This window comes from Falco naumanni, chromosome 12 (genome assembly GCF_017639655.2).
Source record: "Falco naumanni isolate bFalNau1 chromosome 12, bFalNau1.pat, whole genome shotgun sequence".
Lineage (NCBI taxonomy): Eukaryota > Metazoa > Chordata > Aves > Falconiformes > Falconidae > Falco > Falco naumanni.
Genome location: NC_054065.1, coordinates 29,369,467 through 29,395,048, shown reverse-complemented (window position 1 = coordinate 29,395,048; position 25,582 = coordinate 29,369,467). Strand labels below are relative to the sequence as shown.

The window sequence follows — 25,582 nt, the reverse complement described above, 5'->3', positions numbered from 1 at the left end:
TGTCTCTTACAAGGCTCATATGTTGATTCATTCGTCTCTGTGGTCCCAGTGTAATGAGTCTACTTCTAATCACCAGATAAAATTATAGCAACTGAATGCCAAGTTTTGCAAGTTCTGATATTCTGGAAAGTTAGAGTATACCCAAGTGCTGGGCACAGGACTTGGTTGTACCTTGATCCCACACCACTGCCCTACCTTTCTGCTACAGGAGCATCCCTCCCTCAACATTTTTACACGTCTTTTCAATCATTAAGCTCAAAAAAAGTATATGCAGACCAAAATCAGTATTTACCTTCTTAGTCCTCCTCCCATCTCCCCATTTTGTAAAACCACAGAGAAACCCTTAAGCTGTGAAGCCAGAATTACTGCACAAGTGGGAGTCTACCTACAGCTTTTGAGCAGCGGCCCTTGTAATATATTTCCTTGTCCCTCTCATCGATGTTTTCCAAGTGCCTTTTATTTAGAATAATGGGAGGACACTCATTTAACTTTCTAGGCACTTCAGCTCTCTGAGGGAGTTTTGTAACTTGAAAACTCCTTACATTTGCCTCTGATTTTTACCATTTATAACTGAGTTTTTTGTAGTAAGAATTATAAAAATATGTACAAGTTACACAATCAGTAGAGTATGACCAGCTAAAGTCACATTGTTGAGAAAAAGCAATGATCTGTATCTGCGCTCTTTGAAAGCTGAGTGATCTAAGAGTAATGTTATTTTATCTGAGAAATTAATTAAGCCACAGTAGTTCAATAGCAAGCTTCTGAAGTACCACAGACCTGATGTACTTGCACTCGAACTATTACAATAATGCTTTTTAGCAGATTTGCTAAACCTCACTGAAAAGGGAAGCACAAATCACCTTGCAAACTATGGAAGAAGTCCACAAAATCAGTGAAAAGCTTTGTCCAGATAAAAACCCATTTGTATAAAACATTGTAATTAAAGTCTGGCAAGACTTAAAGAAAAAAGGCAAATAAATAGCACACATCTGCTATAGACAGATTTTTTTACAGGCTGTTAAGTACCTAACAGTGCTCAGGTATCTCAATCCCATGGAGATAAAGCAGAGTCAGATTCTGAAATTTTTTTTTTAAATAATTCAATAAACTTAGTCTGCTTTTTCTCTTTTTATTCTTTATTTTTAAATCAAGGAGAACATAATTTCCTGTATGTTAAATAGGTCTCTGCTAACATAGGATGAAGAAAAGTCTAGCCATTGAAATCTATCAGTTTGAAAACTGATAAAAGAAAAAACTTACATAGAACACACTATTAGCTTTTGGTACTCACTGCAATAAGGCATTGAAGCCAAAAGCATTTAAAAAAAAAAAAAAATCAGAGATAAAAATATCCACAGCTGTAGGGAGATATGAACGCTTGGTTATGACAACGTAAGCCATCCCTGCTGGACATGGCTGGAAGTTGGTTTTAGGTGCTTATTCCATACCTACATAACATGAGAGCTTCTTCACCAGCCCCGCAAAGAGTATGATATAGCAGATATAGTACCAGTGCTGCAACAGTATCTTAGGTGTGGGGAAATGCTAGTTCTGTGGCATGAGAGCTCTCACCTTCAGTCTCAAACAAAATTAGAGATATTACCATTGTCGTTCCCAAATTAGGGCCTCCCCACAGGTTACTTCACCAGACATCACCATTTACTCTCAGCCTCTTCAAAACTAGCAGGAGATTCTGGTTTCATTCCTAAGAGTTTACAGAGGCAGACAAGTCATGTTATGAAGGCTTCTCTAACAGTACAACCCACAGATACCTAAACATATATGCTTACAACAGTCAAAACAAAAAACCAAGTTTATGGCCATACAGATTTTTTTTTTGTGCTTTGATAAAAATCTGTAGAATAACGAGAGAAATTTCCTACAACTTAGGAAATGCTAATTTCTCTCCCACACTGTCATACACCTCTAGAGAAAAGCCTGAATTCTTAATGAATTGATCTAATATACTTCATATTCTCATGTTTCTGTCCCAAGTTACAGATAGGGAAAGAAAATAAAATTGAACAATAACATTATCACACTGCAGGACTTTCAGCCAGATTTGATGTTGGACATTGCCTAAGTATTCCTCCTTCTAAAAGTCCAGCCTAGTCTGACGTCAATGGTATGGATGGTTGACATGCACAAATGTCAAAGATATTAAGGGAAGTTACTTCAGTTTGCTTTTGGTTAAAGGAAAGTTGAGCCTGCCAGTATGTCTGCCCTAACAGTTGAAGTTCTGTATACCTTCTGTTATTTCTACCAATTTTATTAAGGCGATGAACAGTAAGACTTCCCTTAGAAAGATCAGATGCATATTTCTCTGCCTTTAAGGCCATTAAAAAACATCAAGGAAGAAGCTGCTGCACGTGGGAACTCATAAAGTACTTGTTCAAAGGACAAACATGACTCAAAATCCACACTTTTACAAAAGATGGTACCATGTTCAACCACAAGAAGCATTTTCAGAATCTAAGCACAAAGTTTAACACACATATAAAACTAATCAGATTTAATTTAGCTGATAATTTCAATGCCATAATAACCTGGTACCCACAGACCTCATGCAATTACTGCATTATACTTTCTATGTTTGTCAACCCATTTTCAGGCACTAATTTACCAAATGATGATTGCTGTTTTTATGAACTACATTAGCTGCAACATAGAGCCCTTGAATTAACTTGTTGTCTTTGAAAGATCTTTGCCAGAAGTTTAGGTTTTGGACTGAAATTAATGTTTTCCTTAATTTTTTTCTTTTAAGGAAAATGGCTTGTTCTGTCTATAAAACTGATTTTTAGCAGACCAAAGGATGTTTATACAAGTTCATGCATATTTTTAAGTTGTCTTGCTCTAAGTTTTAGCAAGAATAAAAAAATCCAGGTTTAGTTCATTTAAACCAGTTACCATAATTTAATTATGTTCACAATGTTGAGGATAACTTGTAATTGTAACATTTGTTCATTCAGGATAATTACACTTCTGTTAATATTTTGAAATTTCTAAGGCAGAAAAGTACACTCTTTATTTTAATTTTTCTCAGCTAACTCCTTCATAAGGATTAAATTTTCTAGGTGGATAGTCCTCAATAAAAACTAATAAATTCCAAAGAGGATAGCTCAAGCAGACATTCAGAAACATCAGTTCAGGTAAGATGCTGTAATGTAGCATAATTTTTCCCTGTCTGCCTGACTCCTAGCTCATGCCAGGCTGACATGGATAAGTTGTGCGGCTTTCTGTTCAGTTTACTGCATGTTCACACAACACCTGATACTGTGAGGAGTAACGTCTAATGCCTACTTTGAGACTGTAGGAAAATAAACAATTAAAATTTCATCTTTAGTCATCACTGGACAGCAACACTCAAATTTTCAGGGCTGGAAGCACAGAATTCCACATAGTAGCACAAATGACAAAGACACTCAGCTGTGAATGCTCATCAAGAGGCCTGGCATGGGCTGCCTTGGGTTTTGTTGGGATAAAGCTACTACAGTAAAAACACGTTGCTGAGGTGCTTTACACAGTTAAAATTAAAATCACAGACAGCCTGCGTCGGAAGGGCCCTCAAAAGATCATCTGGTCCAACCTTTTATGGGAAAGGGAGCCTAGATGAGATTATCCAGCACCCTGTCCAATCGCATCTTGAAAACCTCCAGTGACAGGGAAGTTCTTCCAGTGAATGATGGTTCTTACTGTAAAAAAAATATTTTTCTTGTGTCAAGATGAAACACCTCCCAGTGCAACTTGTATCTGTCAGCCCTTGTCTTCTGCATGTGGCTCCTTGCATAAAGAGAGAGAGACTTTGTCTCCTGTAGCTGCCCTTGGAGTACTGGAGTACTGCGCTGAGCTCCCCCAGAGCCTTCTCTTCTCCAGGGAGAAAAGACCTAACTCCTTCAGTCTCTCCTCATAAGGCAGGTTCTCCAGCCCTTTGATCATCAAAATTATGTTCTGTGTAAAGAAATCAGGTCCACATTTTTGCACATTTGTATGCATTTTTAATTTCAGGGGAGGTCAAAGACAATTCTTGTCCCTGAGAAGAGCACTATAAAAACTATATTACAGCACTCAAAACTTAATTCTGTTCTTTCTTTGACTTTGTTCACTACTCAGCAAAATGCCTTCTTGTTAATTATCGACTTCATCATCGAGGGACAGTGTAATCACCAGACTGTCTGCAATTCAGGCTATCACAGCAGTACTAGCAGGGAATCTTGCACAGCACATAATTGGCCAGGTAATTAGAATACAAGATCCTTAACTGCTCGGTTACCAACTGTAAATGGTGCACCAGACAGTACTTGACTGGTAGAGGACTTGGGGGGACTAATGCACATGCCATGTGTCCACTTTTACTTCTTCATGGCACAGCTAAGCAAACAGCACCAGTGGCTTACTGCCACCCTGTTCTCTTGTGTGGTGGTGGAAGCTCTTTCATTCTGTGGTGTAAAAAGAAATTGCATTATATCAGGACATCTAAATCCACATGAAAATAAAACCATAAAACCAGGATTTCTGAAAAGCAGAGAAAACCCAGCTACTGGACAATGGCAAGTCAGAGCCGATATACTTGCATGAAACAGTATCACTGCCAGAATTGACAGCGCTACCATGTGGCACATGGTGCAGCACTTTGTACAGGTTCTGCATGGCCTGAGCTACAGGTGTCTTCAGTTCTGTATGAATGGACAGGTGCAGTAAACAGCTGAGCAGTTAAACCCTGCTCTAATAACTGCCTTACCACCAATTCAGAAGTTAGAACAGTAGCAACTTTTGAGCAAGAAGTACACCTAACAGTAATACCAGGAAAGGCAGTACTTTCAACTGTTGATGGACAACACGAAGCGTTATGTTAAAACTAGCTAGATTACAGCTCGCTTCACTGCAAGGCTGATGCACAGCTCTGATACTTTGTAATCTTGGTCACATTTCCATGCTAAATCAGTTTGTGGCCTGTATTTGTTCACATGTTCCTTGGTCAACACTTGCCCTCCTTCAGCTAGCTCTCTTCTGTAACTCAACACTTACCTTTCTTTCTTCAAATATATTTATAAACATCAGTATCTACTCCTCCCCTCAGAAGACCAAAAAGGGCCATTTTGTAATCTCACCTGGTGTGGCAAGAACCCTGCTCCCTAAGCACCATTTTAGGAGCCCTTTTCTATATCTTTTCCTGGCTTAGATTTTATTTCTCAAACACAGCTGGCCAGGCTGGTACACCGTACTCTGCATTAGGCGTTGTCACTGTTTTATGCACTGACAACAGCATATTCTGCTCTCTTGCAGAAAATCTTCACCAGCCTCGCAGCTGACTGCTGCGGCAATGAACAGAAACTCTCAAGTCCTTCTTACTACTTTGACTTTTAGCCAATAAAACCCCTGCCTGGAACAGAAATTCTTACTATGCTCCATGTACCAGAGTTTTCATTTTCTGCTACAGTTTTTGCCTCCAGGACTCCAGTCCTAAAGGTATCACATTCTTCCTTAATTTATCCACTATTACATTAGCAACGCCTCTCAATCTTATGTGGCCACGTTTATCCCACTGCTTCTGTGTTCTCTACACTGTCTAGAGGCAATAACTCACCAATTATTGTATCAGTTGGTCCAACAATCCTACACTTTTCTCACTGCTCCTCCTCCAGGAGTTTCTCTCTTCAGCTTGTGAAGAAGCCGCAGTTGCCCACACAGGCTTTCTAAACGCAACTACAATGCTTCGTTTGTACGGGAATGGGGTAAGACATCTCCAGCCACAGAACAGAACTGATAAAATTTGTTTAGTTTTTAAGAGAAGAAAGTTGTTAATTCAGGGCATTTGCTACTTGTCAATGTTCTCAAATTAAGCCTTCCTTCAAGGAACCAAAATAACAGCGTGAAATTCTTTAACAGACAAGCTCTACAGAAAGCTGCTTTCTGGATAAGAACAAAAGAAACTTTTGCAAGAAGCAGGTAATTCAATTGCCTGTTGCCTTAGCATCCTGGTTACGTTAAACCTGTACAACACAATTCTCCACTGGAAGGAGAAATCACGAGCCAGACATACCATTAGGCAAACTCAATCCTGTTTATATTATTCCGATAAATAAGAACCTACTTTTCCTTATCATTGTAATATGTTTGATAAGCATAGTGTTTATAACAGGGGGCTTGAGACCCCCTTTCTTCTATTGTAAGGTTGCAAAAGATAAAATACTGGATTCTCAATTTCTTTGTAGATGCGATTCAGCATAACACACTTTGATACAGTCTAAAAAAACAACCCCGAAGTAATTGTATACAATATTTGTCATTGAGCAAAGACAACTTGCCTTTGAGAAAGGAAGTCTGATTTGAAATTGTGATAATCTGTGTATACGCTCTGCAACAGTAACACTTTCTACCAGTGTCTTTAAAATTTAGTGGAAATATAACCAATACATAAACAGAACTTATTTTCTATTCCAGGTTCATATAAATTCACCATTATTAATATAATTAGAAGCTCTATACCACAGAGTAAGATCAAATATCCTGCAGGTATTAAGTAAATTATTTCCTTAAATTAATTTTCTTTATAAGCAGCTGTACTAATGCAGATCTGTCTCATGCTAAATAGAAAAAACACTGAATTTCAATAGGGATATGCTACCTTACCTTAAGGTAGTTTAGGATGTTACTCAGAAGCTAATTTGACTTAGTATAAACCATGGCCCAAACTTCTCCAAATACCAGGATGAAAACAGCCAAGCTTTCAGAGGAGTTAATCATACACATTGCACATTTCACATGAACAGGACTTGCAGGATCTCAAAACTCTTGAACCAGCAGATTTTTTTTTTATATATATTTTTAGCCACATAACTATGTTCCAGAGCTTTGGATAAATAACTATCTGAGGATGGATATCTTTTAAACCATATTCATTTAACAGTAACATTTTCTTGCTAAAAACCTAGACTTTTTTTGCTACCTGAATTAACACAGCAAAACCAGTTAAACTGAGTATATCAACCTTACCTTATAACAACAATTCACAAAAGGTATTTGTTTACAACAGTGGCCTAGATGTTATATAACTAATCTAAAGGTCACACAAGTCAAAGCTAGAAACTTAATGCATGCTTTACAAGTTCCACATCTTCATATCATTGTTTAACTAAGTACAGTTCAAGAATGTTCTCATTAACCTACAGGAGTTATGCAAATACACGACTGTATTTTAGGACTCTTAAACCCCCTGGCTACAGTCTTCATACTTAATGAAAAAAAGAATAAAAAGAGAATTTGAGACTTTCGATAAAAAAAATCTGTTCTCACTGGAATCTAACAGACTATGGAATGCCCTGATGATAACCTCAGCCTCACAAAGCTCTCAATATTCCTACTATTTTTCTAGTTTCAGAAAAAAACCACATGCTACTCCCAGCCTACATACAGTCTACATGTCCCCTCGAGGACAAATGACTAAGACGCTCTTTATATATTTGAAGTACCTGGCCTGCCTAGAGAACCCTGTGATGTGAAAAGTTATTCTTATTTCACTGGGTACTTTACAAAGTTACCATCTTTTTCATTTGCAAACCATAGCTATGCAGTCATACCAGCAGTATCAACTAACATCATTTATTATTAATCTCCAGCCCTCCAGCCTTTACTGACTACAGCATGGTTCTATTAAACTTCGTGTTTCATTGTAATATGATTTCAATTCAGTGACTCAACATGTTTACTTTGAATTAAGATTCACAACTACCCAAGACAAATGCTACTAAACCCATCGCCCGTATCATGATGTTGGGTCAGAAGAACACGAAATAAGTAAAAGTTTAATCCAGAAGTGAACTGGGATTTAACTCTTTTCTGAGATCATTACAGCAAGACCATTCTTAATGCATTTAGCAACAATTAATTCTCAAAGCCAAAACAGCTGCACATTGCTGATGCTCTCCAGATGCAAGCTAAGGAATTAAATCATGGGATAATTCAATTGGAAAATTGCTTGTAATTATGGAGAATGCAGCGTCTGCTTGACTCCTCGTGGTGATTGGTAGTTGCTTTAAGAATAGTGAGGTACTCTGTGCAATGCATAGTGACTACAAATAAGTAGCTGTGTTAGGAGAAATCTCATTTAGTTTCACAAAGATATGGGTTTAACATTGTTAAAACTGTATTTGCTGACATTAATGATAATCCATTTTCACCGTCCCATTACTGTCATCGACCCACTATCACTTACACACAGAGCAGTAATGTTAACTTATAGCACCTTCCCTCTGAAGGAACTCAAAGTACTTTGCAGAGATAGAGGATGTGGCCCTACTCTAAACAACGACCTGAAAAGGGTTTGCTCTTTCTCACCTCATTTAATATACATGCAAGCAAACAGGCTTGTTCTAACATGTCATTTAAATCTCCGATGCCACAAGGCTGACAACTTCTGGGAATGAAGAAGGGTGCTCCTCCACTTCAAATATTAAAACTCCCAGTTAGGATTCAACAGAAGTGCAGGCTACACAAAGGTCTAGTCAGAGACTCTCTAGTATTATTGACAACAGGGAAAAAAATCCAGAAGAAAATGGTCTTTTGGATTGACAGTCACCAGCACAGGAAAAAAGTGATCTTGTCATCTGTAAACTGAGCACATGTATTCTTAAAATAACAGGATGATGCAGTTTTCTACTCTGTCTTTGTAAAACAGTCTTACCAGAACTGATCCTTATTAGCATTTCAACATTTTGACAGTCTGCTGACTATTTTAAAGTCTTGCTTATTGGCAAACTGAGGGACAAAATGGCTGCGGTATGTGACCATAGTCCTACTGAGTCAGTGATAGAATGGGAAAACCACCTAGAAATCCTGACTTCCAATTTTGTGGTTTAGTTATTAAAACATAGAGCTCTTAGTTTATAGAAACCCAGCTATGGCAGCAGTGGTTACTATGACACATTATATTATCTGCCTTAGCTACTGGTATGTTTGCCTGATTTTTTTTCTCTTTATTTTAAAAAGCATTAACAGAAAAACCATTAGGGAATAAAAGATCAATTATTTACAAGTGGCTTCACAAATCAATCATCCAATATCAAAGTTGAAGTTGTTATTTTTAGCACTATTAACTACACAATAATTAAAATCGATTACAAAGTCACAACCCCTCATTAAGTTGCTGTCAATTAAGGGAAAATTCCTCTAAAGCAATATTTTTTCTTTTTAAAAAAAGTGATTGTAAAAAGGTTCTCATCAATTAAAGAGCCATCTGGTAATATGGAAAAGGTGATCAATTATCTCCTCGTCTCACTGCTAGTACTTTGTAGACCAAAGGTGGTGCAGGGGAGAAATCCTTATCTCCACCCGAAAAGGAGTAGGAACCCAACCATCGTGTTGGGGCCAGTGACAAGTCATTCTCCTTCTATCAATATGTTCTGTGGTGACCAAAGCACAGGTCTCTGTAGCAGAGATGATACGGTATCAAACAGACAACACGTTCTGTGAACACCATACTGCAAAGAGGCAAGCCATGTATTTCAACCTAACAAACCCCTTAAGCACATGCTGTAAGTATTTGAGTAGTCCTAAGAAATAGAGAAGTTTTTTGTGTATTTTATTGTCACACAGCAGATACTGGCCCTCAGCAGGACTGAGCCCTACAGCAGAGTTTTTCCAGTAACCAGATATGCTATGTTTCTACATGATGCACCCCCTTTGCTACTCTCCTAGTCTTCCCCTCCCTGAGCTATATGCCATTGGCTTAGGTTTAAATTCCAGAAAAAAAAATATAAAAATGGTGAGTCCCACCAATCCTTTCATATCATTTTCCAAACTGCAAAAGAGTTTGCAAAATATGTTACTTCCCTCCTGAACCTGTTTCACAAGCTGGCAGTACAGGCTGTCAAGCTGCCGTTGGGCTAAGTTGCTGGTCTATCACTAGCTCTGTAAGGGATCAGTGATGATTAGCTGGAGATCATACTCAGAAACACCCTGTGCAGAAACAAACCTCACTCCAGCCTTTCTTCTGTCCCTGATCCCACGCAGGAAGTGTGGAACATACACGCACATAACGAGCACTCATTTTCCTCAAGTATACAGAGATGGGAGAAAGTGGTGCAACATTGCTTCCTTATGCTACCACCCCAGCTGGCATCTCTAAGTTAAGAAAGGCATTGCACCCATGTTAAAAAAAAAAAAAGAAAAAAGAAGCTGTCACTATGCTTGCTCTCACCTGCAGCAAGGCTGCCAGCGACACCATACACATCTGTATTGCCTCATGACAGTGTCAGGTGCCAAGGAACATCCCAGACTTCAGCTTAACATGATCTTTTAGCCAAATGATGAGAAACTGGGAGCTACTTCAGCAATTTCTCAAACAGGCCCATTGCAAATACACCTGGGCTAGCAAAATGCCACTTCCTGCGGTTTGTATCCCTTCATCCAGCAAACCCAAGATGCTTTCAAAGGAGAAAAAGAGGACAATACCTGTTAAAGATCAGAGGAGGGAACAGGATGATGCTTTTCAGAAAATGCAACCAAAAACAGAACAAGGCTTTGATTACACTACAAGAGTGAAAGTCTGTATTATGAATAGTTGTTTTAGCAACAAGAAATGGTTCAGTAACTCAGTTTCATTTAAAAAAAAAAAAGTTTGGCTTGCTGATAAAAGTAGTGTACCAAGCAATCAACAAGTTAATTTTTGCAAGTAATTTAGATCATTCCTGCTGCAACGCCCATTAACAGCTTCACACTCAGGGTCATTCTTTGATGCCCCACCCTCCCCAAGAGTTACTGGCTGTAACATTAAATGCAATCAATTCATACCTCTAATGCAATACATTCACCTGCCCACCCACAAAGTACTCTGAAATGTATCATTTAAACATTCAGATTAAAAAAAAACCCAAACACATAGTAGAGAGCAGTTAAAAGTGTTGTCTGTAATGGGAGTCTTTTCCATAGATTTAATTCCATAGATTAAATATGACTTTGCAATTGGATTTCTCATCACTACAAGGAAAACCTGAACGCTGATCCCCAAAGTTTCATCTGCAGTGAAATACCCTTTAGTCCTGTCACCGCATCCTGGCAAATGCCTGCTGTACAATGGAACAGGAGGTTTAGTGTTAATAGAAGCCCAAATTCAATTTCTATACAGCCAACTTTTTAACTTTTAGTTCTTGAGTTTTCCTTGATTTTTAAGGCAATCAAGAATAACACTCTGAATCCAAACACCTCAAATATTCCAGAAGTCCATATTCAATTCACGACAAAAATCACTTGAGCCCCTTGGCCAGCAAACACCTACTGTTAACCATTTATTCTGCATGCTGCCTACAGACAGAACTGCCTGCAGCAGGTCAAACACCAACCTTGAAAAGGCTTGGAGGACATTTTAGTCATCCTTTGCCTCAAAGCCATTCTGATCACTACTACTTCTTCATGACGTTTACAGGTAACTGTGATCCAGATTTTCTTTTCTCTAAACAGGTGATCAATTCCTTCAGCAAAGCTAAAACTCCTTCTACACCTCTATTCACTTTTCTCCAGGGATGGATGAAACAGCCAGCTACCTACACTACACGAGTATTCATACTTAAATAAATGTCTCTAAAGAAAATTGCTATTAAAAACGTTAATTGTTTCTGTTCACTCAGCTGTTGCCATTAATTGCAAATAGTTTGTCATCTTTACTAAGTAGTTGTTTTTACAATCTGCTCTTGCTTAACAGATACTGCTTTGGCTTGGTTAGTCTTTGGAAAGGTCATTAGTTTAGGTGGAAGCCATCATAGTTTACAGTATTTATTCTAGGACTCTTTTTTTTTAACCCTTAATTGATGATAAAACAAAGATTAATTAAATTGTTTAAACTGTTAATTCTTCAGGAATCTTGATTTGAACATGACATGACAAGACTAAATATATTGCCCTTAGCCAGCTGGATAGATAAACCAACAAGTACAGAATTTAAATGGTTTTGCACTAGTGTGTAATTAGGCAGTGTGGCTAGCAGAATAACTTTTCCTTTTCCCCCAATCTAAGAAAGTTCAGTACATAAAATTCCAAGCTCTGTAAACTTTCACCTGTGAAGAAGTGACCTTGCTGACATGCAGGATCAACTCAGGCAGGCAGAGTCTGCCCCATCCGCAGTTGGCAGCCTGAAAAGCTATAATTTTCTAGGGCAGTCAAATACAGCCCATCCTCTGCCTCCTCCCCAAACACTTTCACACCTTCAGGAAAAAGACTGAGTGGAATTAAACCTGCATCATAATGTTGTTTTAACATGGCCTTTTTATCTCCTTCAGTGCTCTGAAAAAACACCTTGAAACAAGAACATCCTTGAACCTTCAGCTGCTTAAAATCAATAGTGGAGTTCTGCAGCTTAGGCTTTTCTCTGATAAACAAAATTACTGTGACAGGTGAAAAGGAGTTCTGATCTAACCTTTATTATCCTGTTTATGTGCCTTGCAAGGTTCCAAATGACTGCCAGAGATGACTATCTGTGGTACGCAGCAAAATGCTTCCCTTCATTGCCCGACCTTTCCACTTTCCCACTGGAAGCACACAAAAGCATCAAGATGACCCACACTAAAAGCAACATACAGAGTTACTGTAGTTCTCTCCTGCATCAAGTTTATTATTTTTAACACAGGCAATGGCAAGCAACAAGCCTTCTGGTTCTGCTGTTTGCACACCTCTTCAAATCTGGAGAAGTCTACTCATCGTCTTGTTTACTTGTGTTTACAGCAGATAATTTAGAAAGACAGCCTCTCATTGTGTGAGAAGAGTGGGAAGATCTGCTCACAGCCACAGAATAGGAAGAAGTAAAAACGTAGAACAACAGCTAAAAGCCCACTATCGCACTTCTTGAATTCTTAAGGAAATGCCATTTACAATTAGGTGGTGCTTGCTTCTCTCATCTCTTGACACTGGAGCATTCAGCTAACAAAGCTGACTTCCATCTGGGTTTGCAAGTGATATGAGCCATTCATATTGAGCCAAAATGAATTATTACTTTTTTTAATAGTCTTTTTTCATTTTAAAAAAAGAGAATCACTTGTATTTATCTTTTTAAAATTCTGTTTATTTAGGGAAGGTGAAAGACAAAGGTCAAGCATTTCTAGATTGCTTGCATTCGGTAGACAAGAAAGACTGCCACTGAGACTAAAGGGACTTACTAGGCCTTAGAGAAAGTGATTACTTTACAAGGAGAGGGATGCACAGTGTCATTCACTGCACGGAAAGGCAGTGTTGCTCAACATAGGAATGGGGTCTATATGGAGGGCTATACTCTATTGCTCCCCTCAGTGCACAATCTCTGATACACGCAGGTCTGGAGAGCGAGAGAATATTCTGGCAAGTCTGGCCATAAATTTACTTCCCTTTCCTGCTCTCCCAGGATGGCCATTCTCATGTTCATACATTATACCATCTGTTTAATCACTGTGCTCTCAAAAAAAGCAAACAAAGAAAACTGATGAAACTTCAGGGATAGCTTCTAACTCATAATTGAATGGATGATTATTCATTAGAATCTAGGCAAGTTGCTTGGGGCCACCTAAACAGGCATCGCATGGTATTAAGAAAAATATTTTTTTAAAGATACAAACCCATTCTCATTCAGTATCTTTAACACTGCAACATTCTTCGGTTACTTTGAATAGGATAAATTAAGCATGCCCAGTTCAAGCTGCTATAAGAGAAAAGTTGAGGATTATACAGCTAAACTCACAGGTCCTCTTCCCCTTCAAGGTAAAGGTAAATGAAACTACTTTGGTCAGCTCCAACATTAACAGTTCCTGAGAGTAAGATTTAACCTCTGAAGGCGTGTCTGGGGAATACTTGCAACACCTCTGAAGTAGTACATGCAATTGTGTCTTCCCAAAGATGAGATACCATGCAACCATTAGTACCAACATATCCATCCAAAACAACACAAATTTAACCAGAAAACCAAGGACAGAAGTAACAAAAATCTATTTTTTCTTTCCTTACCCAAATTTACTTCTCTAGATTACACAAAATGGTCAAACTGTACTTGGGTTTAGCTTAGCCTGCCCTAAGATCCTGACTGAATCATGATATTTTCTCTATCCCAGTTCCAAAGCTGTTTAATTAGTTGTGCTTTGCTCTTGGCAAGAGTCACAGCAGTAAAACCTCTCAGCTTTCAGAGTTCTGTGACTCTTAATTCAGTCAAGCATAGGTGTGTAAGATAGCTACTGCAACACAACAGACACATTACCACTGATGTGAAGAACAATAGCAAAAATATTCCAGTTCTCGTCAATTTACTGATGCTTTGAACACAACCTCACAGAACAGTTCTGTAGAAAATAATAAAAAGACATCATCATATGGGATAAGTGGGCTGAGCCAACTTCATGACAAAAATACTGTAGAGCAACAGGCACCTAGCAGTTAGTACAGGTTAAGGTACCAGAATTTTGGCATAGCTAGGAGCACAACCCACCTTGGGCTATTGATTTAACCACACTGTGCTTTAGTTTCTCTTTGATGACATGGAGAACACTTCTCCCAACTCTTTAAAACCATATGAAGTGCCTTATTTAGTAGGGCATTCTCAGAGCCTTATAGGTAAATTGCTAAAGAAGCACAGGTTATTGTAGTAATTGGCAACAGATTTAATTAGGTTATGGTTGGTAAGGAGTGGAAATATGCAGCCAAGTGGCTTGCTGATACTCCTTTATCATACATTGTATTTTTACATACAGAGCCATATGCATGAGCTGTCACTGGCACGGTAACAAAATACACAGAAAATAGAGGTAGCAGGCAAGTGAAAAAAATTAAAACTATCAAGTAACAATTTTTTAGTTAATTGACTATTCTTTGCATAAATATGAGTTTTCTATATTTGAAAAGTTCAATTAAAAACTCCCAAACACAACATACGCATGGATGTACACAAGCATTTGAGGATAAATAACACTGCCCCTACATCACAGAGGAAAAAAATAATAAACGTGTGTTAATCCAGTAGTCTTTTCCTATAAAAAGGTCAAACACAGGCAAAAGCAGGTTATGCTTCCCTCCAGCTGTCCTTTTAATATGCCTCTCATCTCGCCAAGGAGAAAGCGTCTCTAGGAGTGAGAAAGAAACCATTTTACAACCCATTTATTCTTCATTGTCTATGCCTTTTCTGATATACTTGTTGAAGTACATTAGTCACAGGCATGCAGCAAGCCATTAGACCATACTAACATCTGATGCACACTGAAATTAATTTTTCTTTTTCAGCTTGGGGAACAGAATGCCTCATGTTGAGTTTGCATGCAAGTCTTCACTGAATTAAGGAATGAACAAATAAGATTTCTAAAATCAACAATCCCATGTGCCTATCCACAGTCCATATAAATACATACCTAATCTATAAACAAACACTGTCCTACAGTGAGACAATAATTTGCCTCTTTATAGCAGGCTCATTAAAGGGAAATAATTTTGCAATAACAAAGCACAAGTGTAGTACTAATGAGAAGAGCAAGCTGCAAAATGCTGAGAACACCTGGTCCATTTCTTGTACTGTCAGAGCATAAGCTGGAATCTGACCATTATAAAAAGTCTGGTTTTTTATTATTATTATTTCTTCACAGCCCAATAGACTCTGGAAGAAAGTTTGGTTTGCGTTTAGTGTATTAATGTTGTATAAATTCCTATGGGACTGTGTTGTAACACTTGATATGTACATGTTGCCAAGTATCAAAATTTAAATGAACTAGAACAGACAGAACTATTCACTGTAAATAATATATTTTATTTTAAAAACCTCTCTATTTACAAAGAACTTGATAGTCTTCCCTACAAATCCATAAATCTCTCGTTCACAATAAGATCCATAAAAAATTTTCAGTCCATGTGTTGCTTCCAGATCTCACTTAATTCTTCTACTATTCTACTTGTGGTAAGTAGCTGATCCTTCAACTGAGTTTTTTCCACAGATTCAATGGCTAAATCTTAAAGAGGAAAATAACTACCAGAAAACCGAATCCCGCTTTGGCTAAATAAATGCGTGAAGTTTAAAAATCTTCATGGAATACCTATAGCTTATCTGAATAAATAATACTTAATAACACTAAGGTGGCATCATACCACAGCAGTATCTTTTTAAGGACTATTCAACCATCTGGACTGAATCTTTGCAGACTAGGACATTCCAGATTGTTCTCCAGCATTAAAAAGAGGGGGGCAATAAACAAAAAAATAAAGTTTTTTGTTAAAATTTGTGATAGGTTCAAAACCACTTTTCTTCAAAAACAGAAATTCTCCTGAGAATACAATTCTGGGCTTTTTTCAGACCCATTCTGTCAAAACCTCAAACTCCATGTAATGATTTACTAAAGAAAAGAAGAAATAGCCTGACTTCTTGTTTAAAAGACACATAAGATAGATCAATTCTACGAGATCAAGGTGTATCCTCAAACCAGTCTTAAGGATTAATGTAGAGGGAAGATTTTTGTCTGTCCAGCATAAGCCCAGCTACACTCTTTACCCTTTATTCTTTCCCCAGGTAAATAGCTATCTTTTCAGAAATAAGTTTTTCTCCCCAATTTTTAGTGGAATTGTGTTACAAGTGTTTTTCTTCTTAAGAGTTCTACATGAAAAATAACTTCTCAACTACTTACTTCTTGCAAACCCGCATTGATTTATACTCTACTGTTTTGTTAATAAAGTGATAATCTGAAACAAAATAGTATTTATTATCTGCCTCATTCTTCTTTGTCTGAGGAATCATAAATTAAAGTCAACAGCCATGTTATAATCTTCAGTTCATTATCTCCCATTTGCTAATATGCTCGGTACTTTAGCCTTGCTCCATTTCTTTAGTAATAATTACAAAAATAAAAACCACATTAATGCAATGTGCAGATACTTCTTATTTTAGAACTTACGTAAAAGCTTTTCAACTAATCAGTGGCTCGTTAGGACACTGTCCTCATTCATCTCCCACTTTCCCTGCCATCCCTCATTAAAGTTTAATCTACATTTTCCATTAAGGAGTTGTCTCAATTGGTGTTCACATTGGCAGGGTGGCTTATTACTTGACTCTTGTTTGAAATGGTGGTCATACTGCCCCAACTTATCTCTGAAATTTTTATCAGGTAGCTGCATATTTTCATGGTCCTGAAATCTTCAGATAACAGAAGCAGAAATTCACTCACTTTATCTAGAATCACAAGATTTAAAAGAGAGGCACGCAACCCGCTTGCATCACCATAGTCAGGAGTGGTCAAGCCTCTAATCCTTCTTAAGTTTAAATCTGTATTTACAGTTGGAAACAGATCACACTGACACTTGATCAAGCACAGATGTGGATCCAGTTTGTGTGTACTTCTTTTGGGTCCAGCTGCAGCTGGTCCCTCCTTCTTAAATACACAAGATTAAGTTTGTACTAGTGGTTTCTCTCTTCCTCTTCCTTGTAAGATTTGAGTCTGAAGGAAACCACAACTGTGCTCCCAGGTGACAGACCACATTTACTGCCCTCCACACGTCCACCGGCAACACAGCAATGCAATGTTGCTGACAGGAAGCTGAACCAGTGGAGAAGGAAGGAAAGCAGGAAAGAAGGAAGGAAAGCCAGAAGGAAGATACAAGCACTGCAACGAGGTAGCAGGAGAGATGAATTCTGTCAAGGCACACTTTCTGATGGATGTTAAACCACCATAGGATACTCAGAGCTGTATCCTAGAGGCCCCCATAGCACAGAAAACCCTGGGTTTGAACCAAAGAGTTGAGAAGCACAGAATTTATAACTCATTTGACCCATCTCAGGTTTATCAAAGGCAAATGACACTTTGACTTGAGCATGACAAAATCCATACATCCACACAGCTGCAAAGTGTAACTTTCTTGGTCTACAGACTCTGCCATTCTAACCACAAAATGGGTTGTCTAACCTGCCTCCTTAGGAAATAATGCCCAGTTGCAAGATCTCCAGTTCCTTGTATTTCATTACAATAGACTGCAGTACATTTGCTGGTATAATCTATTATGAAGGATCATAAATAATTAAGAATTAATCACACTTGTCAAAATAAATAAATGCAGTCAGTGTTGCAGAATGCTTGAATTTTTCATAGCATCTTTTTGCTTATTCATGAATTAAAAGAAAAGAAGTCTAGTAATTCACAATGGATTGCCTACTCATTACAGTTCATACAGGCTTGGTTCAGATCCCAACGCTGGAGGTTTTCCTATCAATCTTTGCACATCAGTGGAGTTTTAACCTTAAATCTCTGATTCTGCAGAAACTGACATAAGTTTGACTTGGAAATATTAGTAGGTCCAGCAGATCTTCACGTAGCGTGCAAGGCCCAGCTGGCAGATACAGTAGTGGTTCCATCACCCACTGGTCCACTTATAAGATGGCGGGGAACGGAGGAGAGCGAAACATTTTAGCACAAAATTTTCAACCCACTCCCCACCCCCTCCCCGCAAAGCACCTCAATAGCCTTCCTTCCACAGCCTTCTAAAAACAGACAGTCCTGCAGTTCTTCATACCAAATACCCAATATTTTTGCATGATTTCATACTATTTACAAAGCTTTAACAGAATAGCAAATAATATTACATGTTTAAATAGCACCTTTTCTCCGCCTCTCCAAATTGGCCTGCAACCCTCAGTGCATTTCTCTACTTTTTCAAAGGGAAGAAAAAACTGGGCTGGGAGGTGAGGGAGACTCACACCACCACACCAATTCTACCAGCACAGACCAAAGATCCATTAACTTCAGACATCTGGCTCTGAAAACGGACAGGTGTAGATATATAGGAAAGAAACATGGACATAGAGCGAGCAAAATGTTGTACTTCCCCACCCCTGGCCTTCAGGACTCTGAGCCAGAAAAAGTATTCTTGAGAATCTAATAGCTGTAACTGTTTTTCTTCCACGCACATATCTTGCCAATTTGCATACCCATAGAAGGTTTTAGCACCAAAAATACCCTGTGGAGAAAAGTTCCACAGTTTTACCGTTATATACTGAAGGATCTCCTTTTGTTTTGAACCTGACATCTACTAATTTAATCTGATACCAGTCAATTCTGCATTAGAAGAAATAATGAATATTCTTTCTGTACTCATCCGTTTGGTGTTTTAGAGAGTCTTGGGAGCTTATAAACCTTTACACATATTTTATAAAGATTTTATAAAATTCTGTGATTTTTATAAAACTCTGCCTTGTATTCTTTCAGATGTCTCTTGCAGGGCAGCCCTAGTTAATTTAAGTGTTCCTAAAAGACAGCCACTACATACTTTAGATCATCCATGTTTCCATTCTTTTAATAACTTTCCCAGCTGTACTAAATAATTTTTTGATGCATGGGAACCAGAACAGAATGCTGTATTCTAGATACAGCTGCCCCACACGTTTATACCACAGCATATTGTTCTTATTTTCTGTTCTCTTCCCAGTAAGTCCCAACATTGCATTTACTTTGACACTGCTACTGAGCTGATGTTTTCCCAGCTCTATTCTTACCCCATAATCAGCTTAGGTGATTACAACCAGCTCAGAATCTGTCCTTATATATGCCAACTCTGTTACTCCCACCACCTCATTTCACCTGCCATTATTATCCAGTTAAGCATCCTTTTTCAATTCCTTGCAAACCAGACCTCCAATCTTTTACCCTGAATAACTCAATATCAAACACCGCCACCTCACCGTCTATCCCTATTCACAAGGCCAATGATTTTCGTGACACAAGATGCTGAGCATGCCAAGTGAGTGGAGCACTCTGATGTAACTAACCAGATGTTGAGACACCTGAAACTAGTTCTACCTTTAGGTAGCTTGATCCATGCTGATGTGTTCCGATTCCTTGAGACTGAGCTGTATCATGCTGTGGAGACAGGGGCAAAAATACAGTTCTTCCAGTGTCTCTCTCTGGGAGATCTACCAATGATTTCCTACTGAACCTTTTACAGAAACTTATATGAAGCACAATGAATCATTCCCAAGGCATTTGTTTCTATCAATGTCTTGACATGACTTGATAGCCAAGTGACAAGGATGAGCTAAACCATCCCAAAATCTAGTTATGCTATCTGTTTATCTCTGTGCATTACTAGTCTGCAAAGGAGATGAAATGAGATTGAGATAATTGGAAGTACAATTTGCAGGAAACAGTGGGGGTTGGAATTACTGGGCTTAATTATTTCAGATTGAAACAGACCACACAACTATCTGTGCCAAGCAGCTGTAATTAAAGTGATTTAAAATAGAGAGATGCTAGCTCCAAGTGTTGATTTTCAAATGAGTCTTTATATACACAGGAGTTACAGTCATCTATGAGTTGCAGACCTACAGGCCTATTGGGGGGCTTAAGAGAAAATTACTGCTAAGTCCAACATGCCTGATCATTTAAAACAAACAAACAAGCAAGCAAGCAAACAAGAAAAAAATAAACCACCCCAAACAACCCACCCTGGTACCCCACAAATCTAAATCCACTCAATCAATGTGACACTGGGTACTTGCCCTTCAGAACAGGTGAAAACAGAATACAAGATTCAACCTAAATTGCCTATACTCCAGATGAAGAAAAAAACCCTAAAATTTTGGTCTTAGAAATGGAATTTTATCCCAATAGACAATTGGAAATCATCAACCGATACTACACTGAGTTTTGGGCTAAGCATCAGCCAACAGTCTCCCCTTCTGCTTTGACAGACATATAAAGCTGAATACAGAAAAAGGTACAGCTTTGCCAAAAAGAATCCAAAACATACATTGATAATACGCAGCACTGCTCTTCACCTGGCACAGTATTTCATTTCTTCATGGGTTTTCCCCATTTTTTCCCCTATTCCAGGAAAGTGATAGCTACTCTTCCCTATTCAAAGCAAGCACATTTCAATTCCTAAACTTCAGCAGCAGCTACCTTACACTAGAATTTAAGAAAAAGGAGAACAGCAGCAAACATTCTGATTTACCTCAAACTTTTGCTTGACTGTATCGTTGTAGCAAGAAATTTAGTATGCGCATGTATGTTCTTTGATGTGAAAATTATAAGATACTCACATGCATCACAAATCTGGTCCATCTGCTTTACACACTACACAGATCTCACCAAAATGACTGTTTGCTGATCAATCAGTACTCAAGCAATGGGCCTTAGAAGTTAATTTATAATGGCTATCTAGAGAAAATTACTGTACTATTGATATGGATGAGAAAACAGAATTAAAGAACATGCACGAAAGTAGCATTGAAACTTTTCCTGAGTATTTGCCTGAACATAAGAACTGTTACAAGTAGTCAGACTGCAAGCTGTCAAAGTCAAATGCCATCTCTGACTGGGTCCAGTTCTGTTCAACTTAGACTGACCTGGATGAAGGGACCAAGTACACCCACAGTAAATTTGTGGATGATACAAAACTGGATAAAGCTTGTAGTCCCAACTCCCTCGTTTCCATTTTGTAGCTTCATTCTTATCAACACCACCTGACCCTCACAGGAAGAGGTTTCAAACAGGTATTGCTAACAGCAGGAAGGACATTAAGAATTTATCTGTGTTCCCAGCAGGATTAAAAGAGCACAAATACATCTAAAAACCTCTTTAGAACTTATAATCTTAATGAAATACGTTGCTGTTCAGACATGATGATGAGCAGAAAGAGTAATTCCAACAAACCAAATTTTCTTCCAAGAAAGGAGAAAAGTCTGTTGCACTCCCCTCTTTTCAGGCTTCCCAGCTCTCTTTAGGAGACAGGAACTTTTTTCTTATATTAAGGACAAAACTCCTCTTTTGTTTTCTTACCAAACAGAAAACCTAAGCCCTGGACACAAGGATATTGCCTAAAATGGTCTGCAAATAAGCAAGCAGTAAACAGGACCTAGAGCAGAGTTGAAATCACACTATTTTATTCATCTCTCCCAAACACTGAATGAACTGAAACATAGGCACCGTAGTACTGTTCTCATCCAAATACCATCCAGGGCATGGGTCAGCCTGAATCAGATTTTACACAATACTATATTTGATAATTTGCTTCCCATATATATGATGCAGATTGCCTTTATACAAAACCAGATCTTTCATATGCAGAATAATTCCTTTGTTTGCCACACTGTTTGCATTCATTGTTTGCTGCAGTAAAAGGATTATAGCTGTGTTATTATTTTAGGAGGACATGTTTGTTTGGGTGGGGTTTTGGATTTTTTTGTTAGGGATTTGCTTGGGGGTGGGAGTAAGGGTGTTTTGTTTTTTAAACTGAACACTACACTGAAGGCATTACATAGTTGTACTCATCTTACCTTTAGGTGTATTCTCAGAGTGATCTCTCTCTGGCCCATCTGGGATGTTTAGCTGTGAGATCTCCTCTGCACTCACTCTGAGCCAGGTGCTGTTGGGGGTTTCCTGATCTTTTGAGGTAAGGGAATATTCCAGCTCACAAGGAGATTCAAAATTGCAGTCAAATACTGGAAAAAGAAAACAGACATAGAACATACCAGGTTAATTAAATCCAGCTTCCTCTGTGCTGGAAGGTGTGTATACACACGTGTGTATACACATTCATTTTACGCTTTATTAAGTTAGGGCTTGCTTCTTTCCATAACAAGGTAGAAAGAAACGGAGGAAGTCCACAAACAGACAGGCAAAAATGTGTCTGAAATGGACTGCACAGAGAGGTTCATTGTGGAGGTAGCAACAAATCAAGAGGAATGCCCAAGAGCCAGTAATTTCCCTTCAGATAAAAGGGCATCATAGGCTAAAGCAGGGAAAGGTATCATCTAGACTGAAAAGGAAATAGCTTAGTCAATTGATAAAATCAGACAGAAAACCAGCCTCTTCTGGGATGCTGGTTCAAATTCAACCAGGACCATTATCGTACAGACTGTTAACATGCTTCACAGTCATGTTCCATATCAGTGCGCATGACACTCTGCAAAGCAAGTCATACATCCTGGGCACATGGGACATGCCGGTAGCCATAGTGACTGGACCCTCAGAACAACCTTCTGACCCCCTGGGTTTGAAACGCTTTACTGAGGCAGCAGAAGCCTGATCTGGTGTTGCAAACTGTAGCCTCCAGGCAGCACAACCAACATCTGCCTCCAACACCGACATTTCTTTCTGAGATGTTTCTTTTTGAGAAACCAATTACCTTGCCAGTGCAACAGTGATTCACTTCCCAGTGTCCAATTTACTATCACACCGTAATTCATGTTGCTTAACACAACACGCAGCGGTAACCTGCACAGATTTTACTTTTAATCATCAAGATTACTAAATTTTCTGGAATGCCCTGTATATATTTACTTTTGTCATCACAGTCAGCACTCAACATGATATTCTGGAAAGTAATGGAAAGAAACTGTTTCTAAACTAACTCACTGTTTCTGAAAAGGCTAGATCCATTTGAAAAAGCCCAACAAAAAAAAAATCCAGGTCTTTGGAGTTTTCTACACTGTCTCCTGTTCTGCCATAGCCATGCACATGGAAAAAAAATCTGAATTTACATTAGTAAAATTAATTATTTTTTTTAAAATTTCAATTACATTCTCTATTAAACATCTAATTTCTTCTTAGTGTGCACAGATTTATGTAGTTCAGCCTATCCTCCTGGTGATATAATATTTTCTAATCTGAAGGTTAATACCATTGCCCTCTCACTATGCTCTTCCCAGCTAATTTGCCTTTTTAACAGCAAGCTAGAAGGAGCAGAGTCTATTTTTCCAGTTTATATTTGATTTTCTTAATAAGGTGCTTTATCATTCACTCAGCTTTTTGAATGCCTCACAACACCATGGAAACCATATAATGTAAGGAATCCATATATGTCACAAGCAGCAATAACAAGGATTATACAGATTTTCTTAAATTTGAATGCACAAGTCTCTAACTCTTCAGGCCTCTATAGTATCAATATAAATTTCATGATACATGAAGCACGCTTCAATTTAGGCCACAGGGAACAGTGGGTATATTCATGCTATACAGGTTACTACTGCAATATCATACCCAAACCTCAGACCACTTATTTCTGGTCCCTTAGATGTTCTTTAAAATAAAGGAAAATCCAACATTTTTTTTAACCCTATAAAGTGTTTAGAGTCTATTAAACTTTGTCTCAAAGCCCAAAGAGGCAAAAGAGGAACCAAACTCCCAACTACATGTTACAGAAGACAGATCATCGTTACTGTGTAGTTTTGTTACCTTCAGTAGCACGAGCTTTAAGGAACTGTCAAAAAAACCAGCAGGGGGAGAAACACAGCTCATGCAAGGTCTTTTTTGACAGAACCCACAGGATGACATAAAGGAAAGTCCAGACCAAGGACAACACGTGGCAAGAGCAATCATTTCAAATCAACTATTCCATTCTTTGTGGGCTTCTCTCTCCGGTCAGTCTCTCTTATTTTCGTGAACTTTTCCAGCAGTCACTGCTTGCTTCCACTCCTCTTCTGTGCAGCTGCTGGGAACAGAAGCCTTTGTGCTCTCTTACCCCCAAGCAGAGAAGCCCTTCATGGACATCCACAGGCACTTTCGTTTTCCTCCTCCGGCCCTCTCCCCCGACAGTTTGATTATGGTGCCTACATGTACTCGATAGCCAGCTCGGCTCCCCCATTCAGTCTTCCCAGAACCTCCTCCTCAAAAGAGAGCTATCAATCAGTTGTGGAGCCTTTAACGCAGCAGGCCTCTGACCTACAACTGGGACAACTTAATTGCAGTATGTGATTAAATAACAGTCGTCACATTTAGCGTTATGACCCCTGCAGACAACTAAAGTCTCTGCCTGAAGGGGGAAAAGTAAAGGAAAAAAGGCAAGTAGCAATGCCATTTCCTTCCCTTGCAATGAATAGCCTACAGAGAAGTGGACATGATCTAACACGCCTGTTATGGTCAAGCTGAATGGCCTTTATAACAGGTTATTCCTTGAAAGAAGCAGCGCCTTTGGCTCATACATCTGAGAGTGTCTGCTATTTAATGAAAACATACTTGCATCTTTTACAGAACTTGATAGTCGCCCCACATCACCAGAATATCTGCACTCTTCATAGGCTCTTATTTAAATTAGTCTTGTATCAGACACAAATTTCCATGCTATTATCCTATTCAGTACAAAGAAATGATGACAAAGACATGCTATCTGATGCAACACAGCAAAGTCTATGCAAGCAGCATCCAGTCTTCCAAGCCTAACGTTAGCTTCCTACCCTCAGGCTTTCCTTCTTTCACAATGTCTTTCACTACTGACAATGTAATATACTTTATTAAAAAAACCATTATATAAAATACATACATTTTTTTCACTGATAAGCTGCTCTTGGTGTGGCAGCTGCTATAAGACCATATAAACCAAATCTGAAAATACAGAACTTTTACAAAATTTGAATTGCTGCCACAAATCATCTGCCATTTTTTATGCTTATGCATAAAAAAGGTCTCTTTCCTTTTTTACTTTTGTCTTAAATGTTTAAATGTGACACCAAGTTTACTTTTTTCTTGCCCAGCTAAGCGTATAAAGAAGTAACCATGTGCCTTCGGAAGCTGAATAAAGCCATTCTGCCCTTTTCTGAGAAACAAAAGTCACTTCAGGAAAGGTAATTAAATCCAACACAACTTTTAGTGATTATTTTTTACACCTACTACCA

General features: G+C 38.4%; 1 protein-coding gene across 1 annotated transcript in view; it reads right to left on the bottom strand.

The window, feature by feature from the left end:
- Positions 1-25,582, bottom strand: part of ALK (ALK receptor tyrosine kinase) — a 322,417-nt gene that overhangs the window by 205,742 nt on the left and 91,093 nt on the right. Inside the window, exon 3 of the mRNA XM_040611688.1 lies at positions 22,244-22,408. Within this exon, the coding sequence (XP_040467622.1) occupies positions 22,244-22,408 (165 nt within the window). The remainder of the gene's footprint in view (positions 1-22,243; positions 22,409-25,582) is intronic.